Source organism: Phalangium opilio, unplaced genomic scaffold (assembly GCF_054372755.1).
Source record: "Phalangium opilio isolate 3A_F unplaced genomic scaffold, DU_Popi_V2 ptg000217l_1, whole genome shotgun sequence".
NCBI lineage: Eukaryota > Metazoa > Arthropoda > Arachnida > Opiliones > Phalangiidae > Phalangium > Phalangium opilio.
The window spans coordinates 5,529,351-5,553,989 of NW_028324218.1; the positions used below are offsets into that span (position 1 = coordinate 5,529,351).

General features: G+C 37.4%; 2 protein-coding genes across 4 annotated transcripts; one reads left to right on the forward strand and one right to left on the reverse strand.

Annotated features, from left to right (window-relative positions):
* Positions 1-49: 49 nt before the first annotated feature.
* Positions 50-6,167, forward strand: LOC149615888 (tRNA (uracil-5-)-methyltransferase homolog A-like). The gene is made up of 12 exons (XM_089857360.1): positions 50-610; positions 702-799; positions 1,944-2,019; positions 2,345-2,616; positions 2,680-2,899; positions 3,604-3,750; positions 3,826-3,966; positions 4,776-4,958; positions 5,091-5,166; positions 5,226-5,345; positions 5,766-5,862; positions 5,942-6,167. The coding sequence occupies exons 1-12, from the start codon at positions 212-214 to the stop codon at positions 6,063-6,065; spliced, it is 1,953 nt and encodes a 650-aa protein (XP_089713486.1). The 5' UTR covers positions 50-211; the 3' UTR covers positions 6,066-6,167.
* A 2,330-nt stretch (positions 6,168-8,497) lies between these two features.
* Positions 8,498-23,688, reverse strand: Git (ARF GTPase-activating protein GIT1). 3 transcript variants are annotated; one of them, XM_089857005.1, is made up of 19 exons: positions 23,426-23,686; positions 22,771-22,904; positions 22,574-22,689; positions 22,406-22,502; positions 20,969-21,055; positions 20,766-20,896; positions 20,608-20,702; positions 20,445-20,539; positions 20,296-20,368; positions 19,105-19,202; positions 18,917-19,031; positions 17,409-17,572; positions 17,011-17,280; positions 15,734-15,877; positions 14,502-14,903; positions 14,352-14,431; positions 14,049-14,267; positions 12,284-12,347; positions 8,498-11,854 (listed from the first exon to the last, which is right to left on the reverse strand). In XM_089857005.1, exons 1-19 carry the CDS (start codon positions 23,475-23,477, stop codon positions 11,660-11,662), a joined length of 2,631 nt encoding a protein of 876 aa, XP_089713131.1. In that variant the 5' UTR covers positions 23,478-23,686; the 3' UTR covers positions 8,498-11,659. The 3 variants fall into 3 exon arrangements, with proteins under 3 accessions (XP_089713131.1, XP_089713130.1, XP_089713132.1); XM_089857004.1 differs by having other exon boundaries at positions 14,049-14,431; XM_089857006.1 differs by lacking the exon at positions 17,011-17,280 and having other exon boundaries at positions 14,049-14,431; positions 23,426-23,688.
* Between the last annotated feature and the right edge of the window lie 951 nt (positions 23,689-24,639).

The following is a 24,639-nucleotide window of genomic DNA, read 5'->3' on the forward strand; positions in this document are numbered from 1 at the left end:
TGGCTCGCTCACCAGAGGGAGCGCTGTCCGTCATCAAGATGGCGTACTTTTAAGTACAACGCGCGGTAGTTTTACACCGATCGAAATATCGATTAAACACCCGAATTATTTAAATAATACGCATTAATTCCGCCATAACCTAAATGAGAGTGGTAATTAAAATCGATATCAGTGATAAATTATAAAAAAAATCAGTGTTAAAGACGCCCAAATGTCTGATTCAAATGATGGTGCAAGGCTTAGCGACGATGCTAGCGCTACCAACAAAAACATAACGACTGAGATTTTAAATTTGGTAATGAAGGCTAGAGAAGCCCCGTTAAAATTAAAAACACCTGATAATTCGGGAAGCGATTCGGAAAATGAAAATGATGAAGAAGGTGACGCTAATAATAATGACGATTCAAATATGGCTGTACCAGTAAATGAAGGAGCTTCATCATCGAACAACCAATCATCCAACATGCTCAATTCACCAGATGCTTCTCCTGGTACTTCCAAAGATGGACAAACAAGCGATCCTTACCATTACACCAAAATAAACGGCGACTTTACGTCTGAAATCTTCAAAATTGAAATATCAAATATACCCAAGTTCTATGGGGTTAAGGTATGAATTCATGAATTCAGCGAACGTGTGGTAACGTTGATATCACTTGAGGGGATTGATTCCCTTGTTATTATTCTGTTTCCTTACGTAGAATTTAAAAACACTCTTGGAGAAGAAGCTGGATGTTCGTCCACATAAGGTTAAATGTGTTGGAAAGTTTCCCAATAGTTACGCTTTTGTAACTTTCAGGTATGCTTGCTTATGTGTCAGAATGTCCGTACACTTTAATTTACAGGTGTACTGACGTCAATCCAAGTTTTATGTTTGTTCTTTAAGAAGTTTTTATGCTGTGTTGATTTGATTGATTCTAGTTGATTTATTTAGGACATCTGTGCTTCATTATTTGATTTGTATAATTTTTTGTATACAGTATTTGTTCTGAATTCACTTGATGTACAAATTGTATCATAGTTTTTCAATGTCTGTTGTATGTAAAAAAACAAATATTTTTTTTGTGCAAGGGGTTATGTCACTTATGATTTTTTTCGAAAATGTTTAATTTATTTCACCATGTGTTATAAGAAGGCGTCACAATGTGCTTTGTTTTCACCTTGTGGTAGACACTTTTTTAGATTTTCCTCCTGCAGTACATGAATACAAAAATACTTGATGAATATAATATATATTTATACAAATAGTATATGTATATATATATATACATCAATAATGCATATGTTTATACACATATTGCATATGTTTGTACAAATAATGCAAATGTTTGTACAAATAATGCACATGTTTGTACAAATAATTCATATGTTTGTACAAATAATGCACGTGTTTGTACAAATGACGCACGTGTTTACGCACGTTTTTATACAAATGACGCACGTGTTTATATAAATTAAGTGCGTGTTTATGCAAATGACGCGCTTTTTTTATACAAATGACGCGCTTTTTTATACAAATGACGCGCTTTTTTATACAAATGACGCGCTTTTTTATACAAATGACGCGCTTTTTTATACAAATGACACGTGTTTATACAAATAACGCACGTGTTTATACAAATGACGCGCTTTTTTATACAAATGACACACGTGTTTATACAAATAACGCACGTTTTTATACAAATTACGCACGTGTTTATACAAATTACGCACGTGTTTATACAAATGACGCACAAATGTATACAAATAACGCACGTGTGTATACAAATGTATACAAATAACGCACGTGTATATACAAATGACGTACAAATGTATACAAATCACCCACGTGTGTATACAAATCACCCACGTGTGTTTACAAATGACGCACGTGTGTATAAAAATAACGCACATGTTTATACAAATGACGCACATGTATATATATTTATACTAATATAAATTAGGTGTGAAGAAGATCGTGAAAGAGCTTTGCCAATTATTCATAACTATGAAGTTAAAGGTCGCAAACTCGCAGCTAAGGTAAAATAATTAAAGGCAGTGGCAACCTTGAACAATATTAGGTCCTGCACGCGCATTTACTTTACTTTACTTTACTTTAATATACTCGCAAAAGGGAGCCACGGGCCCGATACATCGCGGTGACAGTGTCTTAAGATGTTTGTTAACTATAAGTAACAGTGATGGTTTAAAAGATATGCTAAAAACGTTTTAAGAAAGAGTTTTTGCGTTCAAGATTGCCATTCTCTCGAATTGCATCGCACTTTGTGCTATTTTTCAATACAAAGTGTGCTGAAAATCTGAACAAAGTTGTAAACGGGAACTTTGACTTGGTTTTGATCATCAGAAAGCAAACCCAGCTGCGGACCCATTGGTTCAAAAACGTAAAGACGGAGTATCCGAAGACGTATTTCACGCCAAACGACAAAAAGTCGATAATGGGCAAGAAGAAAGTATACCAATTGCCGAACAGCTATTGAACGCTGTTGTACCATTACACAAAATACCGTACTCTAAGCAAGTTGAGCAAAAATACCGGAGTATGAAGAAGTTTTTTGTCAAATTAGGGTACAGCGCCGAAAGAAATAACGTTAAAGGCAATTGGTTGAAAAATCAAAGGTAGATTGAGGGGTTTTGCTTTTGGTTTTTAAGGGTACAGTAAAACATCAACAAACGTTGCAGGAAATTGAACGAAAACATGTGTTGCACATTGTTAGACATAATCAAATCGCCTGTAACAAAAGGTTATCGCAATAAGTGCGAATTTAATATTGGAAGGCATTTGGAAACTTGTGAAATCGCAGTTGGTTTTCGCATAAGTAGTTATAAAAAGGGGTCCAAAAGTGTAGCTGAACCAGTTGGCTGCACAAATGTACCAAGATCTATGATTAGAGTTGCAAAGGTACATAATTATACACTGCCGACCGCAATTAAGATTGATTGCTATTATATCTAAACAGGGATAGATTTAGTTTTAGAAGTAGGAATGGAGAGTAATCTGGGCGCGGACCCCCTTCCACGGGACGGGGGGGTATGAAAAAAGAGGCGGTATGGTCATAGCGACAGAGGTAAAATGGTATTACGTCGCTAATTTTCGACGTCCCCGTTAGCAACGTCATCAAAACGTAGTTTAAGTTAGCAGCCAATAAGCTAATTTAAACTTTTCGTTGGAGGCGCTCTATAGAGCTATTTCAGTGGGGAAAAATTTCGTCTGCTACGAAAATTGGGCCTGCCTTTGAGTATAGGGCGGCCATTTTATGCCGGTTTTCTTTATGGGCAAATAGCATTGGTGACGTAGCCATTACCCCCTCTGAAATAGCTCTATAGAGCTATTTCAGTGGGGAAAAATTTCGTCTGCTACGAAAATTGGGCCTGCCTTTGAGTGTAGGGCAGTCATTTTATGAGGGTTTTCTCTATGGGCAAATAGCATTGGTGACGTAGCCATTACCCCCTCTGAAATAGCTCTATACTGGGTGGTTTATGAGTCGGAATAACTGAAGTAAATACTAACCGTTTCGTTCTTCATTCCTACTTCTAAAATTAAATCTATCTCTGATATTAATTAATGCAGAAATTTAACTTAAACATAATTAACTCCAATTTAAGAGTTTTCAAGACTATATTAACCAATCGCAAATAAAAATATACGATCCCGAAACTCACGAAGGCAGTTGGAAACAACTTACAGTTAGATCTAATTTGAAATACGATCTCATGTTGATTGTCGTTGTACATCCTGATTCATTAACACAAGTATAAATTAAATTAAACTAAAGTATAGTTTAAGTTTAATTAATAGAACAATTAAACAATTGTTTCGAAAAATAGGACGAAATTAATGAAGAAAAAGAAAAGTTGAAGGAATATTATACAATTGGGATGGGACGGGATTATAATGTCATGTCAGTCTTTTTTCAAAGTGATGGACAAAGGGAAAATTCTGTTTGTCAATACGTTACGGGCGATAAGGTGAATTTACACCGAAACATAAGTTTATAAGTGATATGTTCCCTCGATAAGTTTGTTTAATTAATATCTGGTCATGACAAACTGAACTTGAGGCTTGTAATTTTGAAGTGAGTGAGTGAGTGAGTGAGGTAGGTCATAGATTCGAGGAGGTAAAGCGAGGGAGGCCTGGTGAGTGAGTGGGGCGCTGCTGTAAAAGGGGGCTTAGTAATGCGGACTAAATAGGAGTGCCTAGATGGAATTAGGTCCTAGCTGCAAAATTAATTAACCACCACCGAGTGAGTGTACTTAGGACTTCAATTGACTTGCTCCCCCTCGTTCTCCTTCTCGAACTAGTTATCTCGAGCTGCTGTAAGTCTCTCAGTAGCATTACGAAGTGTAACACTACCTATACTTTGTCCTAATGCTACTGAGAGACTTATAGCAGCTCGAGATAACTAGTTCGACTCAAGGAGAACGAGGGGAGCGAGTCAATTGAAGTCCTAAGTACACTCGGTGGTGGTTAATTAATTTTGCAGCTAGGACCTAATTCCATCTAGGCACTCCTATTTAGTCTGCATTACTAAGCCCAAATTTGACAGCAGCGCCACCTCACTCACCAGGCCTCCTTCGCTTTACCTCCTCGAATCTATGACCTACCTCACTCACTCACTCACTCACTTCAAAATTACAAGCCTCAAGTTCAGTTTGTCATGACCAGAGATTAATTAAACGAACTTATGGAACCAACATATCACTTATAAACTTATGATGAAAACGATGCTCATTTTATAATAAACACACCCTTTTGGCATTATCATGGCATTTTACAGTACATTGAAGAGAAGGTATTAGGTTTGACATTTCGTATCAGTCCGACGGCATTTTTTCAAGTGAATACCTTAGCTACGGAATTATTGTACAAAGCAATTGACGAATTTGCTTCAGTTACGCAACAAACTGTGGTTTTAGACTTATGCTGTGGTACAGGAACGATTGGATTAACGTTAGCCAAAGTTAGACACGTCATAATTAATAATTTTTAACTAAGGTCTGACTTTCTTTGAATGTCGGACCTTTAGTTATTAATTAAAGTTTTACCGCAAAGTTTTAATTAAAATCCCGTACGTCGATGTTCGACATTATAGAAAGCTAAAAGGATTATTGGTGTTGAATTATGCGAAGCTGCTGTGCTAGATGCGAGGCAGAATGCAGAAATTAATGGTAATTAATTAAAACACGGCAATTTATGCGTTAATTGATGAAAAATCGCTGCAAATCAGGAATCACGAATGCGGAATTCATATGCTCAAAGGCCGAAGACACAATCTATCATATATTGAAAACAGTTGATGAAACTGATGATGTAATTGTGATAGTTGATCCACCTAGAGCTGGTTTATGTACGTTTTAAATGTTTTCTCATTTCACACGAAACATTTGTCACAAATTGTGACTCATTTCACACGAAACATTTGTCACAAATTGTGACTCATTTCACACGAAACATTTGTCACAGATTGTGACTCGTTTCACACGAAACATTTGTCCACAAATTGTGACTCATTTCACACGAAACATTTTTCACAAATTGTGACTCATTTCACACGAAACATTTGTCGCAAATTGTGACTCATTTCACACGAAACATTTGTCGCAAATTGTGACTCATTTCACACGAAACATTTGTCGCAAATTGTGACTCATTTCACACGAAACATTTGTCGCAAATTGTGACTCATTTCACACGAAACATTTGTCGCAAATTGTAACGAATTTCACACGAAACATTTGTCACAAATTGTGACTTTTTTAAATCGCAGACAAAACATTTGTAAGACACATTAGAAGTATAGAAAGGATAAAACGTTTAGTTTACGTTTCATGCGATCCCATGCTGGCCATGACGAATTTTGAAGAGTTGAGTATCGTTTACGTTACTTTGTCTCTGAAGTTGGTTTGTGACAAACTTATATTATTGTTATTGCTTAAATTTCAGTTTAATGCGACCAGAATCCAAAGCGTACAAAGGCAATTTATTTTTACCTGTGAAAGCTGTACCTGTCGATCTGTTTCCTCATACGCCACATTGCGAAGTTGTCATTTTGTTCGAAAGGGATTGAAGCAAATGATACGAGAAAGAAATAATTGTTTTTTATATAAAACAAACAAACACACAAACAAAAAAATATTGAATAAAAGTTTTGGTTACAATAAGCATAAAATTATGTCTAAAAATACGGGGGCGATGTCTATCTTTTACAGCAAGGTAAGTACTGGTAAGTATTACCAATTACAATTATAAGCATACTATAGCAAAGAGGACCATTTGTTGCCTGTGTAAAGCTTTACTTTTACAAAGCTGGGGAACGTGGAAATGTCAGGGTATTAAATAGAGTTATCACCGATGCTATTTACCCATAGAACCAAAGGGTACCAAGCATGACCGCCCACTGTCAAAGCTTAGTGCGTAACGTGACGTTTTACCTAGGCATTGACGTCACATCTGAGATATCTCTATTGTTGCCTAAAAATTCGGGGAAATTTGTGAGACCTGAGGTAGTTTACCCGGAAGGGATTGGTACAACTAAAAACAAGTCACGAAAGTTCTTTCGTATATTCTACGTGTAACGGTGCACAACGAAACCTTTGTTATTTAAATCATAGCATGTTTGCGTCTGTTTTGTACTATTAAAAGTCCAAATTAGTCATTATACCAGTCCCCAGTAAGGTTTGAAGTATTCATGATGCCTCGAAGTGTTTTATGTTTGTGATCCACCACAAACATACACAGCACTGTCATATAAAACTAAAAACAAGTCACGAAAATGCTTTCGTATATTCTACGTGTAACGGTACACAACGAAACTTTTGTTATTTAAATCATAGCATGTTTGCGTCTGTTTTGTACAATTAAAAGTCCAAATTAGTCATTATACCAGTCCCCAGTAAGGTTTGGAGTATTCATGATGCCTCGAAGTGTTTTATGTTTGTGATCCACCACAAACATACACAGCACTGTCGTATAAAACTAAAAACAAGTCACGAAAATGCTTTCGTATATTCTACGTGTAACGGTACACGACGAAACCTTTGTGCTGAAAATCCATTGCATATTTGCGCCTTTTTATACAATTAAAAGTCCAAATTAGTCATTATACCAGCCCCCAGTAACGTTTGAAGTATTCGCGATGCCTCAAAGTGTTTTATGTTTGTGATCCATCACAAACACACACAGCACTGTCGTATAAAGCTACTTGTATAACACACGTACCCAAAAAACTACTTTTCTTTCCGAGAAAATTTCTTACCACGTTTTTCAAAATTAGTAACGGCACAAGTAGAATAATCTTACACCAAGTTCCTATGTAAGATTTTTTGCCGTAGCCTCTGTGTCTGAAAGTTCTGACGTTAAGCTTTTTAAAGTTTCCAACGGAGCTCGCGTGAATGAAGAGATAAAATTTCTAAAATATCGGCCACGACCGAAAACGAGCTTTTGAAGCAGCGCTCCACAGCGGTGGAGAGTGAAGTAAAACAGGCGGGGTTAATTTTTTTATCGAGTAAGTTCAAGCATGGAGGGTTCATCCAAGTGCACTGTGTTTGCGTTTTTTATGGCGTGTGGTGTGCAAACGTTTTTAGAGAAAGCCGACGGAATTATATTTTTCTGGCGCGGAAATACTCTGAGTTTATTTTGAGAGCCTTTTATCCATTTCTAAATTAATACATTTACACCTAACTTGCTCCGCCATAACGTAAACTCCGATCGCCTTAGATCTACGCGAGCGGATCTACGTCTCTCTATTGGCCGAAAAGCTCATCACAAGCGGACCCAACCTCCCATCGAAAAATTTAAGTTTCGTACATTTTTTAAGGGGGGTGGAATTTCTTTAGCGAGACCCAGCTTTCCGCGGCTGATGTTAGTTTGCGCCGAGAAAAAATGTTAGTAGAAAAAAACTTTGGGTGTTCAACTACCATTTACTCTACAGTAAATACATTCGGCCTAGCCTTGGGATATCACGTTTTAGGAACACTCGAGATGAGACGTTCGTTAGAGAAAACCTGACACACATTACCCTCATTCCTAGGCTGGAAAGCTATGTCCTTTGGATCATCTCCTTTTGGTAACGGTTAGCACGAAAATGAGTTGCACTATTCACTGCGGACTCAAGAGCATAAGTTTATAAGATATGTTCCATAAGTACGACATGATTACCTATACTTCGTAATGTTAGACACTTGCTGAGAGCTAGTTCGAGGGAGAACGACACTCGGTGGTTAATTTTGCAGGACTTCCATCTTATTATTATTTAGTCTGTAGTAAGCCTTTGACAGCGCCTCACCAGGCCTCCCTCGCTTTACCTTGAATCTATGATCTACCTCACTCATTTCATGACAAGCTCCAGTTTGTAACTGGTGACAGACTTATATGGAACATATCTTATGAACTTATGCTAGAAGGCCTTGCACCTGGGAATGTCAGGGGGATCGTTTTTTTTTCCTAAAGTAGTAAAAACCATGTTAAATCGGTAAAGTGGTTGAAAAACATCACTAAATATTATGTGATGATAAGATTTTTATTTAGTCGATATCTCTTTCATACAAAATAGTACGTCGTAATATGTTTTGTTTTTGTCTCGAAAATCATACAACCCTACTGTTCCTTTCTCTAACAAAATACTTGTTTATACTTTTATTATTATTATTATTATTCTTGAAAAATATTTCGTTATTCATTCTTTAAATTTGGGTATTATTTATTTATACGAATTAAAATTGGCGCAATTAAGCAAATAAAGTGAGAGAAGAATATCTTTCATAAGTCATAACAATCATAAGCACATCGAAAAAATACCTAAATATACAATATAGTTATCGAGAGTTGTTGTTGTTGTTGGAAGTTCAAGTTATAGATATTATATTATTTACAAAGATTTATCAGCTTATTATTATTTAATTAAGAATATTTACAGATAGATGGCGCCAAAATCGTTTGTTTTTATTTATTTTTTGGTACGTTTTTGTTTTAGAATTTAGTATTTATATATATATATATATAGAATTATATTTTGTTTTATAGTTTATAAGTAGTGTTGGTTTTAATTTTAGTTTAATTTAATTGCACCGAATATTATTAGAATCTGTTAATTTCAATTGAATTATCTTACGTCGTCTGCTTATTTGAATTTATCGAAATCGTACGTGTGCTTTCATACCATAAGTTTATAAGATATGTTCTATAAGTTTAAGACAAACGAGACTTACAGCTCGAGCTAGTTCAAGGGAGAATGACGCGACAATCCACCTTATTCCCTTTCGCCTTGCCGGAAGTTAGGCTTAGCTCGGGATTCATGGGGGTGGGTGAGTAACGGGAAGAAATTGGTCTGTCGTCCGCTACAGTACATATTTTTGGCTTTTGTAGCAGACGACAGACGAATTTCTGAATTTCTTCCCGTTACTCACCCCTATGAATCCCGAGCTAAGCCTAACTTCCGGCGAAAGGGAAATTGGTCTGTCGTCCGCTACAGTACATATTTTTGCCTTTTGTAGCAGACGACAGACGAATTTCTTCCCGTTACTCACCCCTATGAATCCCGAGCTAAGCCTAACTTCCGGCGAAAGGGAATAAGGTGGATTTACTAGTTACTACACTCGGTTAATTTTGCAGTCCATATTACTATTTAGTCTGTACTAAGCCTTTGACAGCGCCACACCGACCAGGCGTCGCTTTACCATGAATCTATGACCTACCTCACTCACTTCTTGACAAGCTCCAGAGATTAACAAACTTATATGGAACATATCTTATAAACTTATGCCGCCTCTAATTGCCGAACGCATTTAAAATTAATATTTATTCATTTTAATATCTTTTAAAACACCATCAAATTATTAATTACGTCAGAAAAATATAATACTCACACTATATATGAATATTTATAATTAATTTTAAAGTATTTATATGCGCAAACATGTTTTTAAATATATATTTTTATTTTTTTATTTTATCCTTTATGGTATTTAAAATCAAGGTGATAAGATCGAGTTTAATTAATTAATTAAAAAATATGGTTAAGAATTTTAATTAATTAATTAACATTTTAATAAGTGGGTGCATGATAATCAGTTCAATTTGTACCATACTTTGATAAGAAGAAGAAAATGCCGAGTAATTAATTAATTAAGAAGAAATTAATGTTGAACTGATATACACCACACCCCAAGCTCAATTTATATTTTGACATCGTTATGAATGACGGCCCATTTCGATTAAAACGTGCCGCCATTTTGTTTTAAAGGAAAAATTCAGGTAATGTAACATTATACCTTAAAAGAACGGCTGCTTTTTCTAAATATAAAAGGAATTAAATATTAAAATTAATCAATAAAATGAATTATCTCTTATTACAATATGATAATTAGTACATTTAATTAATCTTAAAAATAATCAAGGACTACTACGCCATTCCCTCGACATTGGTTTAATGCATGGCGTCTGCTACCCAGAACCACTTACCATTACGGGATTGGTTGAATTCTCACAGGCTGAGAGAAGTAGGGGTAAGGTAGGGAATAGCTCACTCGATCACGCGCGTTAGAGGTTCGATTGGTTGAATTCTCACAGGCTGAGAGAGGTAAGGCTAAGGTAGGGAATAGCCCACTCGATCACGCGCGTAATCGGTTAGCAGACGCCACTAAACCAATGGCGGATGGCGACACAGTAGTCCTTGATAGTTTTTAAGACTAATTAAATGTACTAATTATCATTTTGTAATAAGAGATAATTCATTTTATTTCAATTTTAATATTTAATTCCTTTTATATTTAGAAAAAGCTCGTTCTTTTAAGGTATAATGTTATGTTACCTGAACTTTTTCTTTAACCCACGCCGCATTCCAATTATACTATTGTTGGTTTAACATACCGTAATTAATGTTTAACGATTGGTTTATTAATTATTAGCCACGTTTTTAACATTTTCACGCCTACTCATTTATAAACATTAAAAACATGGCTAATATTAAAAAAAAAAAAAAGAAACCAGAAAACCTCCCGAAACTTAGGCCTACTAAGCACATGAAGAAAAAAATACGTTATTGCACCTAATTTCTATAATCAAATTAATTAAAAGAAAAAATACTGAAACATCCTCATCAAAAAAGGTGGCGATATTATTTCTTTTTAATTTTTTAATACATAATTAAAATTAAAACAAGATAAAGTATAGTTAAAAATATAATAGCCAACCATATTGTGCCTAAGAAATTTATTTACCCAATTAGCTTAATTACTAATTTCTAATTAACTTCGAAGAAAAAAAAATATATATAATTTTGATTAAATTTAAATTGCCCCATTTAATAATTAATTAATTAAGTAAGTAAGTAATTAATTTTTATTTAATTAAAAAGCAGCCAAGGCACTACTTTAAATTTATTTATCTATAGTTAAATAGGTATATTATATTGTAGAGTTAAAACTAAATTATTATTAAGGATAAGGCATGATTAATTGTAAAAAACCGGTAAGCCTATTTTAAAGTTAATTGGCCTAATTTCTTGGTATTTTAATTTAATTTAATTTAATTACAGAGGGAATTAAGCCATGATGTAATTAGGTTTTTGTTTTCTAGAGGAGTGTATTGTATATTAAGTGAATTTTAATATTTACTTGGTTGGTGTGTTTTTGGTACTATTTTTGAGTCAAATATCATATCATATCACTCGAAGAACGTTACAACTTGCTTAGCAGCTTTGGCAATATCGTAGGCACATTGTATCACTTGCTGGGTTACAAAACGATAATCTACGGGTCCTTGCTGTTGAGATAATAGAGTACGACACTCTAACTGCAAACGTATTGCGCAGCCTGTAAGTTGCTTAAGAGCCGAGTGGATATTCTCTTCATGTGGTGTCTACGATAACCAATTGAAATTGTATAAGTTTAAAGGTTTTAATTAGCCTTATTCCTGATCAGCGCCACCTACCCATAGCGGCGACTTTGAGAACTACTGTAAGCGGCAAGCCAATCAGATGTCTATAAAATCTGGTGACGTCACTGACTGGCACTCTCGAGGGGGGATCTTACCAAAAATGACGTCACCAGATTTTAGCGATATCTGATTGGCTTGCCGCTTACAGTAGTTCTCAAAGTCACCGCTATGGGTAGATGGCGCTGATCAGGAATAAGGCTAATTGATTAATTTTAATTTAATGTAGTTTTATTGATTCTAAAAAGGGAGGGCCTTTGTCTAAGGTACCAGGGGACGCCAAAATATTAATTAACAACGGAACAGTAATTAAAAATAATTAATTAAATAAAAAGTGCAACGATTAAATCATACCTGAGGGAAAATACTGGCCATTTCTACAACTGCTCGGTAGATTTTTTCAGAACAGGGTATAAAACTATGAACCAAAAATAAGAAGAAACGAAAAAGAAAAGGCGAGAATGTTCAAATTATAAGTTATTTAAAAGATTGCTGCAGTTGCAATTGCAATTGCAATAAAAATAGGTGGCGCTACTAACTAAACTGCGAACAAAACGAAACTTCTCTAAGAACAAACGCAGCTAGGGTTCATACAACATTTGGAAAACAAATTTCCCTGAGATTTCTATGAGGTTTTTCCCCATTTACTTCCCTGAGTTTTCCAGGTTTTTTCCCGTATATGGAGTATCCTATGGAGCAAATGTTAACGAAGAGGGGTGGGGCAAATATGACTATTACATAATCAAAGGGCATCCCCGTATCTCTAGTAGAACCAGAGTTATGAGCCTTCAAAGTTGGGTGCAAAGTTAATCCTATGGAGGGGGGTATGTTTACGAACATTTTGCTTAATTACTCGGCCCCTGTTTTTCGTAGCCCTAAGTTTTTAGTATGGTTGAATGGGGGACAAATCGTACTATAACATACTCAAAGGACATCCCCGTATCTCTAGTAGAACCAAAGTTATGAGCCTCCAAAGTTGGGTGTAATGTTAATCCTATGGAGGGGATGTTTACGAACATTTTGCCTAATTACTCGGCCCCTGTTTGTCGTAGCCCTAAGTTTTTAGTATGGGTGGATGGGGGACAAATTGGACTATAACATACTCAAAGGACATCTCTGTATCTCTAGTAGAACCAGAGTTATGAGCCTCCAAGATTGGGTGTAATGTTAATCCTATGGAGGGGATGTTTACGAACATTTTGCCTAATTACTCGGCCCCTGTTTGTCGTAGCCCTAAGTTTTTAGTATGGGTGGATGGGGGACAAATCGGACTATAACATACTCAAAGGGCATCCCCGTATCTCTAGTTGAACCAGAGTTACGAGCCTCCAAATTTGGGTGTAATGTTAATCCTATGGAGGGGATGTTTACGAACATTTTGCCTAATTACTCGGCCCCTGTTTGTCGTAGCCCTAAGTTTTTAGTATGGGTGGATGGGGGACAAATCGGACTATAACATACCCAAAGGGCATCCCCGTATCTCTAGTAGAACCAGAGTTATGAGCCTCCAAAGTTGGGTGTAATGTTAATCCTATGGAGGGGGGTATGTTTTTGAACATTTTGCTTAATTACTCGGCCCCTGTTTGTCGTCCCCCTAAGTTTTTAGTATGGGTGGATGGGGGGCAAATCGGACTATAACATACTCAAGGGGCATCCCCGTATCTCTAGTAGAACCAGAGTTATGAGCCTCCAAAGTTGGGTGTAATGTTAATCCTATGGAGGGGGCTATGTTCATGAACATTTTGCTTAATTACTCGGCCCCTGTTTGTCGTCCCCCTAAGTTTTTAGTATGGGTGGATGGGGGGCAAATTGGACTATAACATACTCAAAGGACATTCCCCATATCTCTAGTAGAACCAGAGTTACGAGCCTCCAAAGTATAGTGTAATGTTAATCCTATGGAGGGGGATATGTTTTTGAACATTTTGCTTAATTACTTGGCCCCTGTTTGGTTAGACGCAAATTTCCCTGATTTCCCTGAATTTTACTAAAAATTTGAAATTTCCCTGAGTTTTCCCTGAGGTTTTAGTGAACTATTTATTTCCCTGATTTTTCCAGGTTTTCCCGGTTTTCCAGGTTTGTATGAACCCTGAAACGTTTTCCCCTTAAGTTAACTTACCATTCATTCTTGCCTTCTTGCGCGGAAATGAGCAATTCCTGTATCTTCTTAGTAATTTGCTCAGTTTTTCTGACAACCTCGTCTTGAGTAGGTAATCCATCGGCGGAACCTCTAGGGTGGTGTTGCGTCACTTGAGTGTGACTTGGCCTACCTGGTATAATAGGCGGAGGGGTTTCCGTAGGGGGACTCATAGAGTTGCTACGACTATGATGACAGGAACTGTCCAAATAAATTTGAGTCAGGTTGTTTACTCTCGACGTGAGAGCCGCTAGTTTTGGTTCCGAGTTTGCCAGTAAAACTGACCTATTATGACTATTAAGGTGACTGGAAGCGTTATCGTAATCCCCGCTATTGCGAGAGGATAGACTAGAGTGGGTATGACCCTGCATGGTGGAAACCAATGTAAAGATTACGTTCATGGTACCACAAAAGGGGTCGCAAAGGTGGTCTTACAATTCCACTGTCATCTCTGGGTAAAGAATAACCGTAAGGTGGACAACAACCAGTTTGACTATTATAACTCGATCCGCCCCAAGTATGTCCCAATTGAGGGTGCCTTTCCCTGGCTTCGTACATTGACTGGGGTCTTTGATGATTTGATGAACCCCTTGGAGATGATGACCTCCCGGGGGTACCACCACATGTCAATAAACCTTCGCTGACGTAGGGATTAGTCGTTACAGGAACTATGGGGGAGTGGTGATGGTGGTGTGGTCTTTCAGCAACCACTGGTTCGTAACCATTGGCCATTGATGCACCCATATGAGAGTTGGTGGTAGTGGTAGCTCTGAGGGGTGACTCGTTAGAGCCAACAATTGATCTTAGACGAGTGTTTTCTTGCATTAGGGTGTGAACCTTCGTGTAAGAATTGTGTTTTTGGTCTATTAGGTTTAGACGTGTCGTTGCGATGGGTATAAACGGAAGTAAGATAAGGGACTAGAAGTAAAGTGTTCTAGCATTGGTAAATGGTAATAGATCCTGGCACTAGTGAAGAAATTTGGGGGTTTTATGCCACCGCTTCAATCGCGCCTACACTAGAGAGAAAAAATTGGTCGAGTTCCAACAAAAATTTCCTACCCCCTTCCCCTCAACCTAAAGCCGCGGAACAGTGACGCGGGTGCTTGAATCTAGTTCGGCCGTCTACCACCACGAGCCTCTCACGTTTTGGGAGGGAAAATTCAGAAACCGCTACCAGAGGGCCAACCGTTCGTGTGTTATCAAGAATATTCATTCACTTTCGACAAGTGAAGAATTTGGTTTGCTCAGTACTTCTAGTCTCATCCAGAAGTGAGATGAGACTAGAAGTGAAGGGCTCTAGCATTGGTACTAATAGATCCTGGCACTAGTGAACAAATTTGAGAGGATTTTATGCCGCTTCAATCGCGCCTACACTAGAGAGAAAAAAATTGGTCGAGTTCCGACAAAAACACTTCCTACCCCCTTCCCCTCAACCTAAAGCGGCGGAACACGGACGCGGGTGCTTGAATCTAGTTCGGCCGCCTACCGCCGCGAGCCTCTCACGTTTTGGGAGGGAAAATTCAGAAACCGCTACCAGAGGGACAACCGTCGATGTGTTATCAAGAATATTCACTTTCGACAAGTGAAGAATTTGGTTAGCTCAGTACTTCTAGTCCCTTATCGCACTTCTTGTATAAGTGGCAACAACTAGGGTTATGTTATATTACCGTGCTTTGTAGTATGGATATTTCTTGTTTCATATCTTTGTTATTTCGAAGCAGCATATTAATTTTTGCTTCAGAGCTAGCCAATTGTTTCTTAACATCCATATATTCGTTTAGCGTTATAGGCGCGTCGGAAGATGCCAAACTCTTTATTTTAAAGAAGTAATTAAAAGCGGTTGTTTTTTTTTAGTTTTCTCTCGGTATAATTGAGTTTTTTGTTAACAATTAGTGTGGTGGCTAAATTACGAGCTGTTTTGATTAAAATTTTAATTTTAACTGAAGGTAGCTGTTATTTAATTTGGTTCGAGGGATTTTAGCTGATATTTAATTTGGTTCGAGGGATTTTAGCTGATATTTAATTTGGTTCGAGGGATTTTAGCTGATATTTAATTTGGTTCGAGGGATTTTAGCTGAAAGTTTCTTAAAAAACGATGTTTCTACTATGTACAAGATAACATAACATTCAAGCAGTAAAAATAGACGAACTTATATGAAATTACTTTTGAATAAATACAGCAAACTATAATTTCTCCCCAAATGTATGTATAACGTAATGCGCAAGTATGTATAAATATCGTTATACGCACAACGTTACGCATATATACGCACAACGTTACGCATATATACGCACAACGTTACGCATATATACGCACAACGTTACGCATATATACGCACAACGTTACGCATATATACGCACAACGTTACGCATATATATACGCACACCGTTACGCATATATATACGCACAACGTCACGCATTTATATACGCACAACGTCACGCATTTATACGAACAACGTTACGCATTTATACGCACAACGTTACGCATATATACGCACACCGTTACGCATATATATACGCACAACATTACACATATATATAACGTTATAAATATAACATTCTACATATATGCTTAATTAATGGGATTAAAATAAACAATGTAACATCGAACGCAAGCATAACGTTATTAGTTTCGTGTACTGTTTAAGACAATAACAGTAGTTACGACTATACAGATAGACTTTCATCCAATATGGCCTCCAATCCTGAATCTATCTGTATAGTCAACACTAATAATAACAACACACATTTTAAAATACAACATTCTAGCACCCTAGATCCACCCCACTTATTTTGCTGAAATTATTAAAAATAGCAAAAAACAACTGCAAATGGCGCAATTTTAAATACGCAACCTATCAAAACAGCTCATTCATTGTAACTTAAACTTAAAACAGCGCATAAATTGGCGTAAAGATAAACAAAAGGATCAAGTTTTTGTACCTTTCCACGTTTCTCCTCTTTAAGGCTCATACCATTAGTGAGCATTTCGGTTATTGCACTTGAAATTGAATTTTTGGGGGCAATCGCGCCGCAATGGCAACAAGGCCTTTGTTGCAGCAGCAATTCATTGAACTCGGAACTTCTGTTTAAGACTTTCGTATCATGCAGCACTTTGGGCGACCGGACTTTATTATTATTAATATTATTTTTATTATTGCAGGTACCTATTGCAGTCACTACGTCAGCCATGCAAACTTTACTTTCATCATTCTATATAAAAAAATACACATAAACACGTCGCGTGAAATTGTTGATAAAAACACATCGTGCACGTCGCCAAAGCTCGGAATTCACATGTTTTAACACGTTTAACACGTGTTGCCGTTTCAAATACTTACGGATGATCTAGAGTTCACTCTTTGTAATGAACTACCACCGGAATGCCTTTGATAATCGGCAATTTCATCATCTGACGCGACGCTATCGTAAACCGGTTCGTCATCTGACATATTACCTTTTTCACCACTGCTGTTTGGTTGCCTACCGTTTTGAGCCGTCTCTACTGTAATTGTAAGTTGATTTTGAATTGCCACCGATTGCGCTTTTTCCGACTTGCTCAGGGTTCATACAACTTTTGGAAAACCGATTTCCCCGAATTTTCCAGGTGTTTTCCCATATATTTCCCCGAGTTTTACAGATTTTTTCCCCATATATTTCCCCGAGTTTTACAGGTTTTTTCCCCATATATTTCCCCGAGTTTTACAGGTTTTTCCCATATATTTCCCCGAGTTTTACAGGTTTTCCCCCCATATATTTCCCCGAGTTTTCCAGGTTTTTTTCCCATATATTTCCCCGAGTTTTCCAGGTTTTTTTTCCCCGAGTTTTCCAGGTTTTTTTCCCATATATTTCCCCGAGTTTTCCAGGTTTTTTTCCCATATATGTCCCCGAGTTTTCCAGGTTTTTTTCCCATATATGTCCCCGAGTTTTCCAGGTTTTTTTCCCATATATGTCCCCGAGTTTTCCAGGTTTTTTTCCCATATATGTCCCCGAGTTTTTCAGGTTTTTCCCCCATATATGTCCCCCAGTTTTCCAGGTTTTCCCCCATATATGTCCCCCAGTTTTCCAGGTTTTCCCCCATATATGTCCCCGAGTTTTCCAGGTTTTCCCCCCATATATGTCCCCGAGTTTTCCAGGTTTTCCCCCATATATGTCCCCGAGTTTTCCAGCTTTTCCCCCCATATATGTCCCGGAGTTTTCCAGGTTTTCCCCCATATATGTCCCGGAGTTTCCCAGGTTTCCCCCATATATGTCCCGGAGTTTTGCTGCTTTTTCCCCCATATATGTCCCGGAGTTTTGCTGCTTTTTTCCCCATATATGTCCCGGAGTTTTGCTGCTTTTTTCCCCATATATGTCCCCGAGTTTTCCAGCTTTTTCCCCCATATATATGTCCCCGAGTTTTCCAGGTTTTTCCCCCATATATGTCCCCGAGTTTTCCAGCTTTTCCCCCCATATATGTCCCCGAGTTTTCTAGCTTTTTTCCCCATATATGTCCCCGAGTTTTCCAGCTTTTTCCCCCATATATATGTCCCCGAGTTTTCCAGGTTTTTCCCCCATATATGTCCCCGAGTTTTCCAGCTTTTCCCCCCATATATGTCCCCGAGTTTTCTAGCTTTTTTCCCCATATATGTCCCCGAGTTTTCCAGGTTTTCCCCCCATATATGTCCCGGAGTTTTCCACGTTTTCCCCCATATATGTCCCCGAGTTTTCCAGCTTTTTTTCCCATATATTTCCCCGAGTTTTCCAGCTTTTTTCCCCATATATTTCCCCGAGTTTTCCAGGTTTTTTCCCATATATATCCCCGAGTTTTCCAGGAGGTTTGTATGAATCCTGTTCAAGGTTTATATACCTTTAGAAGGACTAATGACTGGAAGACCGAGATGTCTACGTTTGGCTTCATTCAAGATATCTATGATTAAAGTGGCAAATTCTCTCGCGTTAAACCTGGCCAGTTTTTGTCGACCCTGTTATTAAAATCCCGCGGTAAATTTAGATTGTTTTGGGCCGAAATTGTGGTGGAAGCGGGGGGATTATTACTTGATTTCTTGTGGTGGAGAATTCGGGATTAACGGGTAGGAACGGAACTGTTTGGCGATCCATAACTAAGGCGCTGTGGTTTTGAGTTGATAACCAAACTGAAGGTTAATAAAATTCATTAATAATCTCATCCGCTTACATTTGAGTACCTACAATCCATAGATTAATACAATAGACCATTAAATTAATTCCAGAAGTGTCTGGCAAAGACCACAGGGGCGGGGAGGTCACCTTCTTGGTAACCTGGCGCCAATCAATAAGCGTGCACCCACCGCTAGAGACATAAACACGAGTTAGCTACCCTCATGGTCATGTCCAGCGTGTAGTGACCTTGGGTTGCCTCTTGATTGGCGCTCCCGTGTGGCAAAGAGCAAATTGGCGGGGATGGTCACCTTCTTGGATTATGTCCCTGGCGCAAACCACTAAGCACCCACCGCTAGAGACATTAACACGAGTTAGCTACCCTCATGGTCATGTCCCGCGTGTAGTGAACTTGGGTTGCCTCTTGGTTGGCGCTCCTGTGTGGCAAAGAGCAAATTGGCGGGGATGGTCACCTTCTTGGGTTATGTCCCTGGCGCCAACCAATAAGCACCCACCGCTAGAGACATTAACACGAGTTAGGTACCCTCATATCCCGCGTGTAGTGGACTTGGGTTGCCTCTTGGTTGGCACTCCCGTGTGGCAAAGAGCTCATTGGCGGGGATGGTCACCTTCTTGGGTTATGTCCCTGGCGCCAACCAATAAGCCCCCACCGCTAGAGACATTAAAACGAGTTAGCTACCCTCATGTGCCGCGTGTAGTGACCTCGGGTTGCCGCTCCCATGTGGCAAAGAGCACATTGGAGGGGATGGTCACCTTCTTGGATTATGTCCCTGACGCCAACCAATAAGCACCCACCGCTAGAGACATTAACACGAGTTAGCTACCCTCATGTCCCGCGTGTATTGAACTCAGGTTCTTAATCTGTCGCAAGTTGCCTCCAGGGAAATAAGCAACCCAAGATGGACCCCTCCCGCCCCTTGTGTGTTGCAATGGTCTATGACAAACCTGTTGAGTGGTAACTCACTCAATTACCGTAAATATGTCTTGTAAGTACTCATATTAAAGCGCGGAATAAGATGAGACACAGTATAACATTCATTTTATTAAAAAATCAACACTCGTAAAGATATTCCCCCTAAATGATCTTACTAGCATCATTTTCTCTTCTATCAACTTCATCATAGACATCCATAGCTAATTCTTCGAACAAATTATTTGGTAACTGCATCAAATTAAATTAATCATTATTATTAACGCAAATAGACGCAATTAAACGCAATTTAAAAACTGTATATTACAGCTTGCAATTTTGTCTTGGCTATTTTGGCCAATTCTGATAGGTCTAAACTATCAGCCATTTCGGGTATAATGAAATGTTGACCAATTTTGTGATCTGTTAATTATAATTTGTTAATTAAGGCATTAATTAGTAGGATTTGCGCCAAAAAATAAACCCCATACCAGGTTTTCTTCCGCATAAATAGAATGTTAATCTATCAGTAACTTCATACTGACAATCTATTAACCTATCGGCAATTTCATTATAACCCGCTTTCCTATAAGGAAAAAACCCATTTAACGTTTAATTAAAATTAATTAAACTGATGTTTAATTGGTACCTAGCGGAATCAGATGGTGTTTTTCCCTCAGAGTCGACCATTGCCGGATCGGCACCATAAACGTAAAGCAATTCAACTTGGGATGGTTGTCCAAATGAAGCGGCAACATGCATAGGACTATTTCCTTTATCCTGTTATAGCGTAAGTTTTTTTGTTTTGGGTTTTTTTTGGGGTTTTTAATTGGATTTTCGCCTAAAACTTACGGGATGGTGATAATTAGGATCTGCACCGTATGATATTAATCTCAAACTGGTTTCAACATTTGGAGTTCGGACACTAGAATATAATTGCTGTTTCGCGTAATGGAGATGGTTATTTTAGTTCTGAATTGGGTATTGAGTAGAGATGATTTATTAAGGCTTTACAATACATTATCAAAGGTAATTTCAGCCTGGTGAAGTAAACGTGAAATGTGTCAGAAATAGATATTAAAACCAGTGTTCGATAAAAAACCCAGTCCACGGGGTTTTTCTAGTTTTTTATTGAGTTTTTCTGGGGTTTTATCGCGTTTTTCTGGGTTATTATCGCGTTTTTCTAGGGCTTTATCGCGTTTTTCTAGGGTTTTAACGCGTTTTTCTGGGGTTTTATCGCGTTTTTCTGGGTTATTATCGCGTTTTTCTGGGGTTTTATCGCGTTTTTCTGGGGTTTTATCGCGTTTTTCTGGGTTATTATCGCGTTTTTCTGGGGTTTTATCGCGTTTTTCTGGGGTTTTATTTTTCTAGGGTTTTAACGCGTTTTTCTCGGGTTTTTATCGCGATTTTCTGGGGTTTTATCGCGTTTTTCTGGGGTTTTATCGCGTTTTTCTGGGGTTTTATCGCGTCTTTCTGGGGTTTTAACGCGTCTTTCTGGGGTTTTAACGCGTCTTTCTGGGGTTTTAACGCGTCTTTCTGGGGTTTTATCGCGTTTTCTAGGGTTTTATCGCGTTTTCTAGGGTTTTATCGTGTTTTTCTAGGGTTTTATCGCGTTTTTCTAGGGTTTTATCGCGTTTTTCTAGGGTTTTATAGCGTTTTTCTGGGGTTTTATAGCGTTTTTCTGGGGTTTTATAGCGTTTTTCTAGGGTTTTATCGCGTTTTTCTAGGGTGTTATCGCGTTTTTCTAGGGTGTTATCGCGTTTTCCGGGGTTTTATCGCGTTTTTCTAGGGTTTTATCGCGTTTTTCTAGGGTTTTATCGCGTTTTTCTAGGGTTTTATCGCGTTTTTCTAGGGCTTTATCGCGTTTTTCTGGGGTTTTATCGCGTTTTTCTGGGGTTTTATTGTGTTTTTATCGCGTTTTTCTGGGTTATTATCGCGTTTTCTGGGGTTTTATTGTGTTTTTATCGCGTTTTTCTGGGGTTTTATTGAGTTTTTTATCTTTAGCAACTGTGCATCGTAGAAAATTTAATTCAAAAGTCACTGATTAGTAAAAAAAGTCATAAAATGTTTCATACAAACAACAAATATCTTAAAATATCTTTAAAATAAAATTTTTCTTGTATTCAAAATCATCAAGATTAAAGTTCTCAGTGGGTTTTATTAAGTGGGTTTTTGCAGGTGGATAAAAACCACCCAAAAAAAACCATGGGGGTTATTTTCTTTAATTTGAACCCTCATAAGAGAAAAGTACATGTGATAATGTATTGCTAAGCCTAAATTTCACTATACTTGGCTTAAATCTTCCTCAGTTTGTTCTTCCTTATTAGGACGATGTACAAATAAGAAATTTTGATGTTTGGCTTTAATAAAATCCGCTTTAACAGGGCTATTTAACACAAAACCATTCATAAGCTTAGCAGCGAACGTAAACGCTAACGTCACAGTCATATATATTACTGTAAAGGGTCTTTTTGAGTTGGCTTTTTCTTTGAATTTTTACTCCCATGATTAGGGTCTAGTAAGGAATGCTCCCATATGGAGTTTGAACCACTACTATATAACGTGTGGACCATCTAACAACGAAAACCAGTATAGGTCATGTGATGTAGTTCATGTAGATGTTGTGGTGGTTTTTTAACATAATTAACACATACATTGAGTTGAGATGGTGACCAAGCTGATTTATGTAGTGATTTAACCTGAGATCTATGCCTACCCAAACTGCGGTGAACGCTACAACACTCATCGCATAGTAAAATACCTTTATTTACCGAAGCCCATGAAGGATCTGTATGTTTTATTATAAAATCCTTAGATTTTGACACCTTACTAATTTTACAACTAGAGTGCTGTCAGTTGTGACGTCAGATCCAAGGTTAAACGTCACGAGTCTGCCTTTAGCAATGGGCGGCCATGACAGTTACCGTTTTTTCTTTATGGGAAAACAGCATGGGTGACGTCACACCCGCGCTTCTGACAGCACTCTGTAGGCTTAAATTTTAACTCTAAAATTTATCTATTTTTAACCGATTAATATATTAAATTATACTATTTTAGGCTTAGTTAAACTAATTAAAAATTATTATTATTAGGCCAAGGTTTACGTGGTATTTATTATAAAATCCTTATCATTAATTATCATTTTTAGATTTTGACAGCTTATACTAATTTTTTATATCAGTAGGCTTAAATTTTAACCCTAAAAATTTATCTATTTAATATTAAGTTATTAATATATTAAATTATATTATTTTAGGCTTAGTTAAACTAATTAAAAATTATTATTATTATTATTAGGCCAAGGTTTACCTTGATTTCCACAGTCAGCGCATATTTCAATCCGCTGCTTTACCCTTGCCATTGAAAAATACTATATTTTTTAAACACCCTAGGCTTAAATTCGCGGCGGTGGTTTTATTATAATTAAAAGTAAATTATATTATACTCATTTATTTAGTTTAAAAATTAATAGGGATAAAATTCCCATTGTTATTAATGACTTTCGTCACTGGGCCTACCGGAAAATAGCATTAACCCGCCTATCATTGTAATGTATTCATGAATGAATCATAGCGCGATACAAGAAAAAATTACGTTGATGTTATACTACTAGCTACGTGTGTAAGTGTAGATTTTAATAAAATATCCTAATATAATTAGTCCTTACTAGCTGTTACCCGCGGCGTCGCTCGCTTGTAATAAGAACTTGCATCAAAATGATATAAAGAAAGGAGTAGATTTTACTGATGACTAATATTTTTGTAGCACCCTAGGAGCGAAGGCACTCGGCGTTGCCCGTCAGCCCGTCGGGTTATTTTTATTACTGTTCACGCAGACATTAGAGAGTTTAAGCATCCCCTATACGCGTACGTGTAGCCACCTTTGACAATGCATTGGTCTAATGCACTGTGGAAGGTAGCTACACGTACGCGTTTAGGGGCAATGAGATAGATAGAGTTCCAATTCAAATCGGCTTACCGCGATACACATTGTTTTTATCAAGCAAGTTTATCAAAACATGACAGCGCCACCTGTGAGCCTCTAGCGGAACTAATTACAACTTTTACTCGCTTATTTTCAATCAGAAACATCGTTATGATTTTTATTTCATCTATTTATTAGATTAAAAAGGACTAGAGTTTTTATTATTTAACTCGCTTATTTTATTTAACACGTTTAAAAAACTATTTTGACAGCAGACGGTAATAAAAAAGTTCTTCAAGTGATTAATAGGTGGCGCCACCCGTATTTGATAAAGATTCATGCTCGACAAAAAGTGTATCGCGAATCGTCGATCTCGAGATCCCACGTTGTGACTCTAGGTTTATATATATATTCTATCTCATTGTTTAGGGGATGTTTAAACTCTCTATTATTCCATAAAAAAGGGTTTTTAAGTTTTTGGCCGCCATTTAAAAATATGGCAACAAATCGAACCCAAAATACCATTCAGCCCTTCTAGAGGTTAAAGGAAACCCGTGTACTAAATATTTTTGAAGTCGGTTGAAAAGCGCGGACTTTGT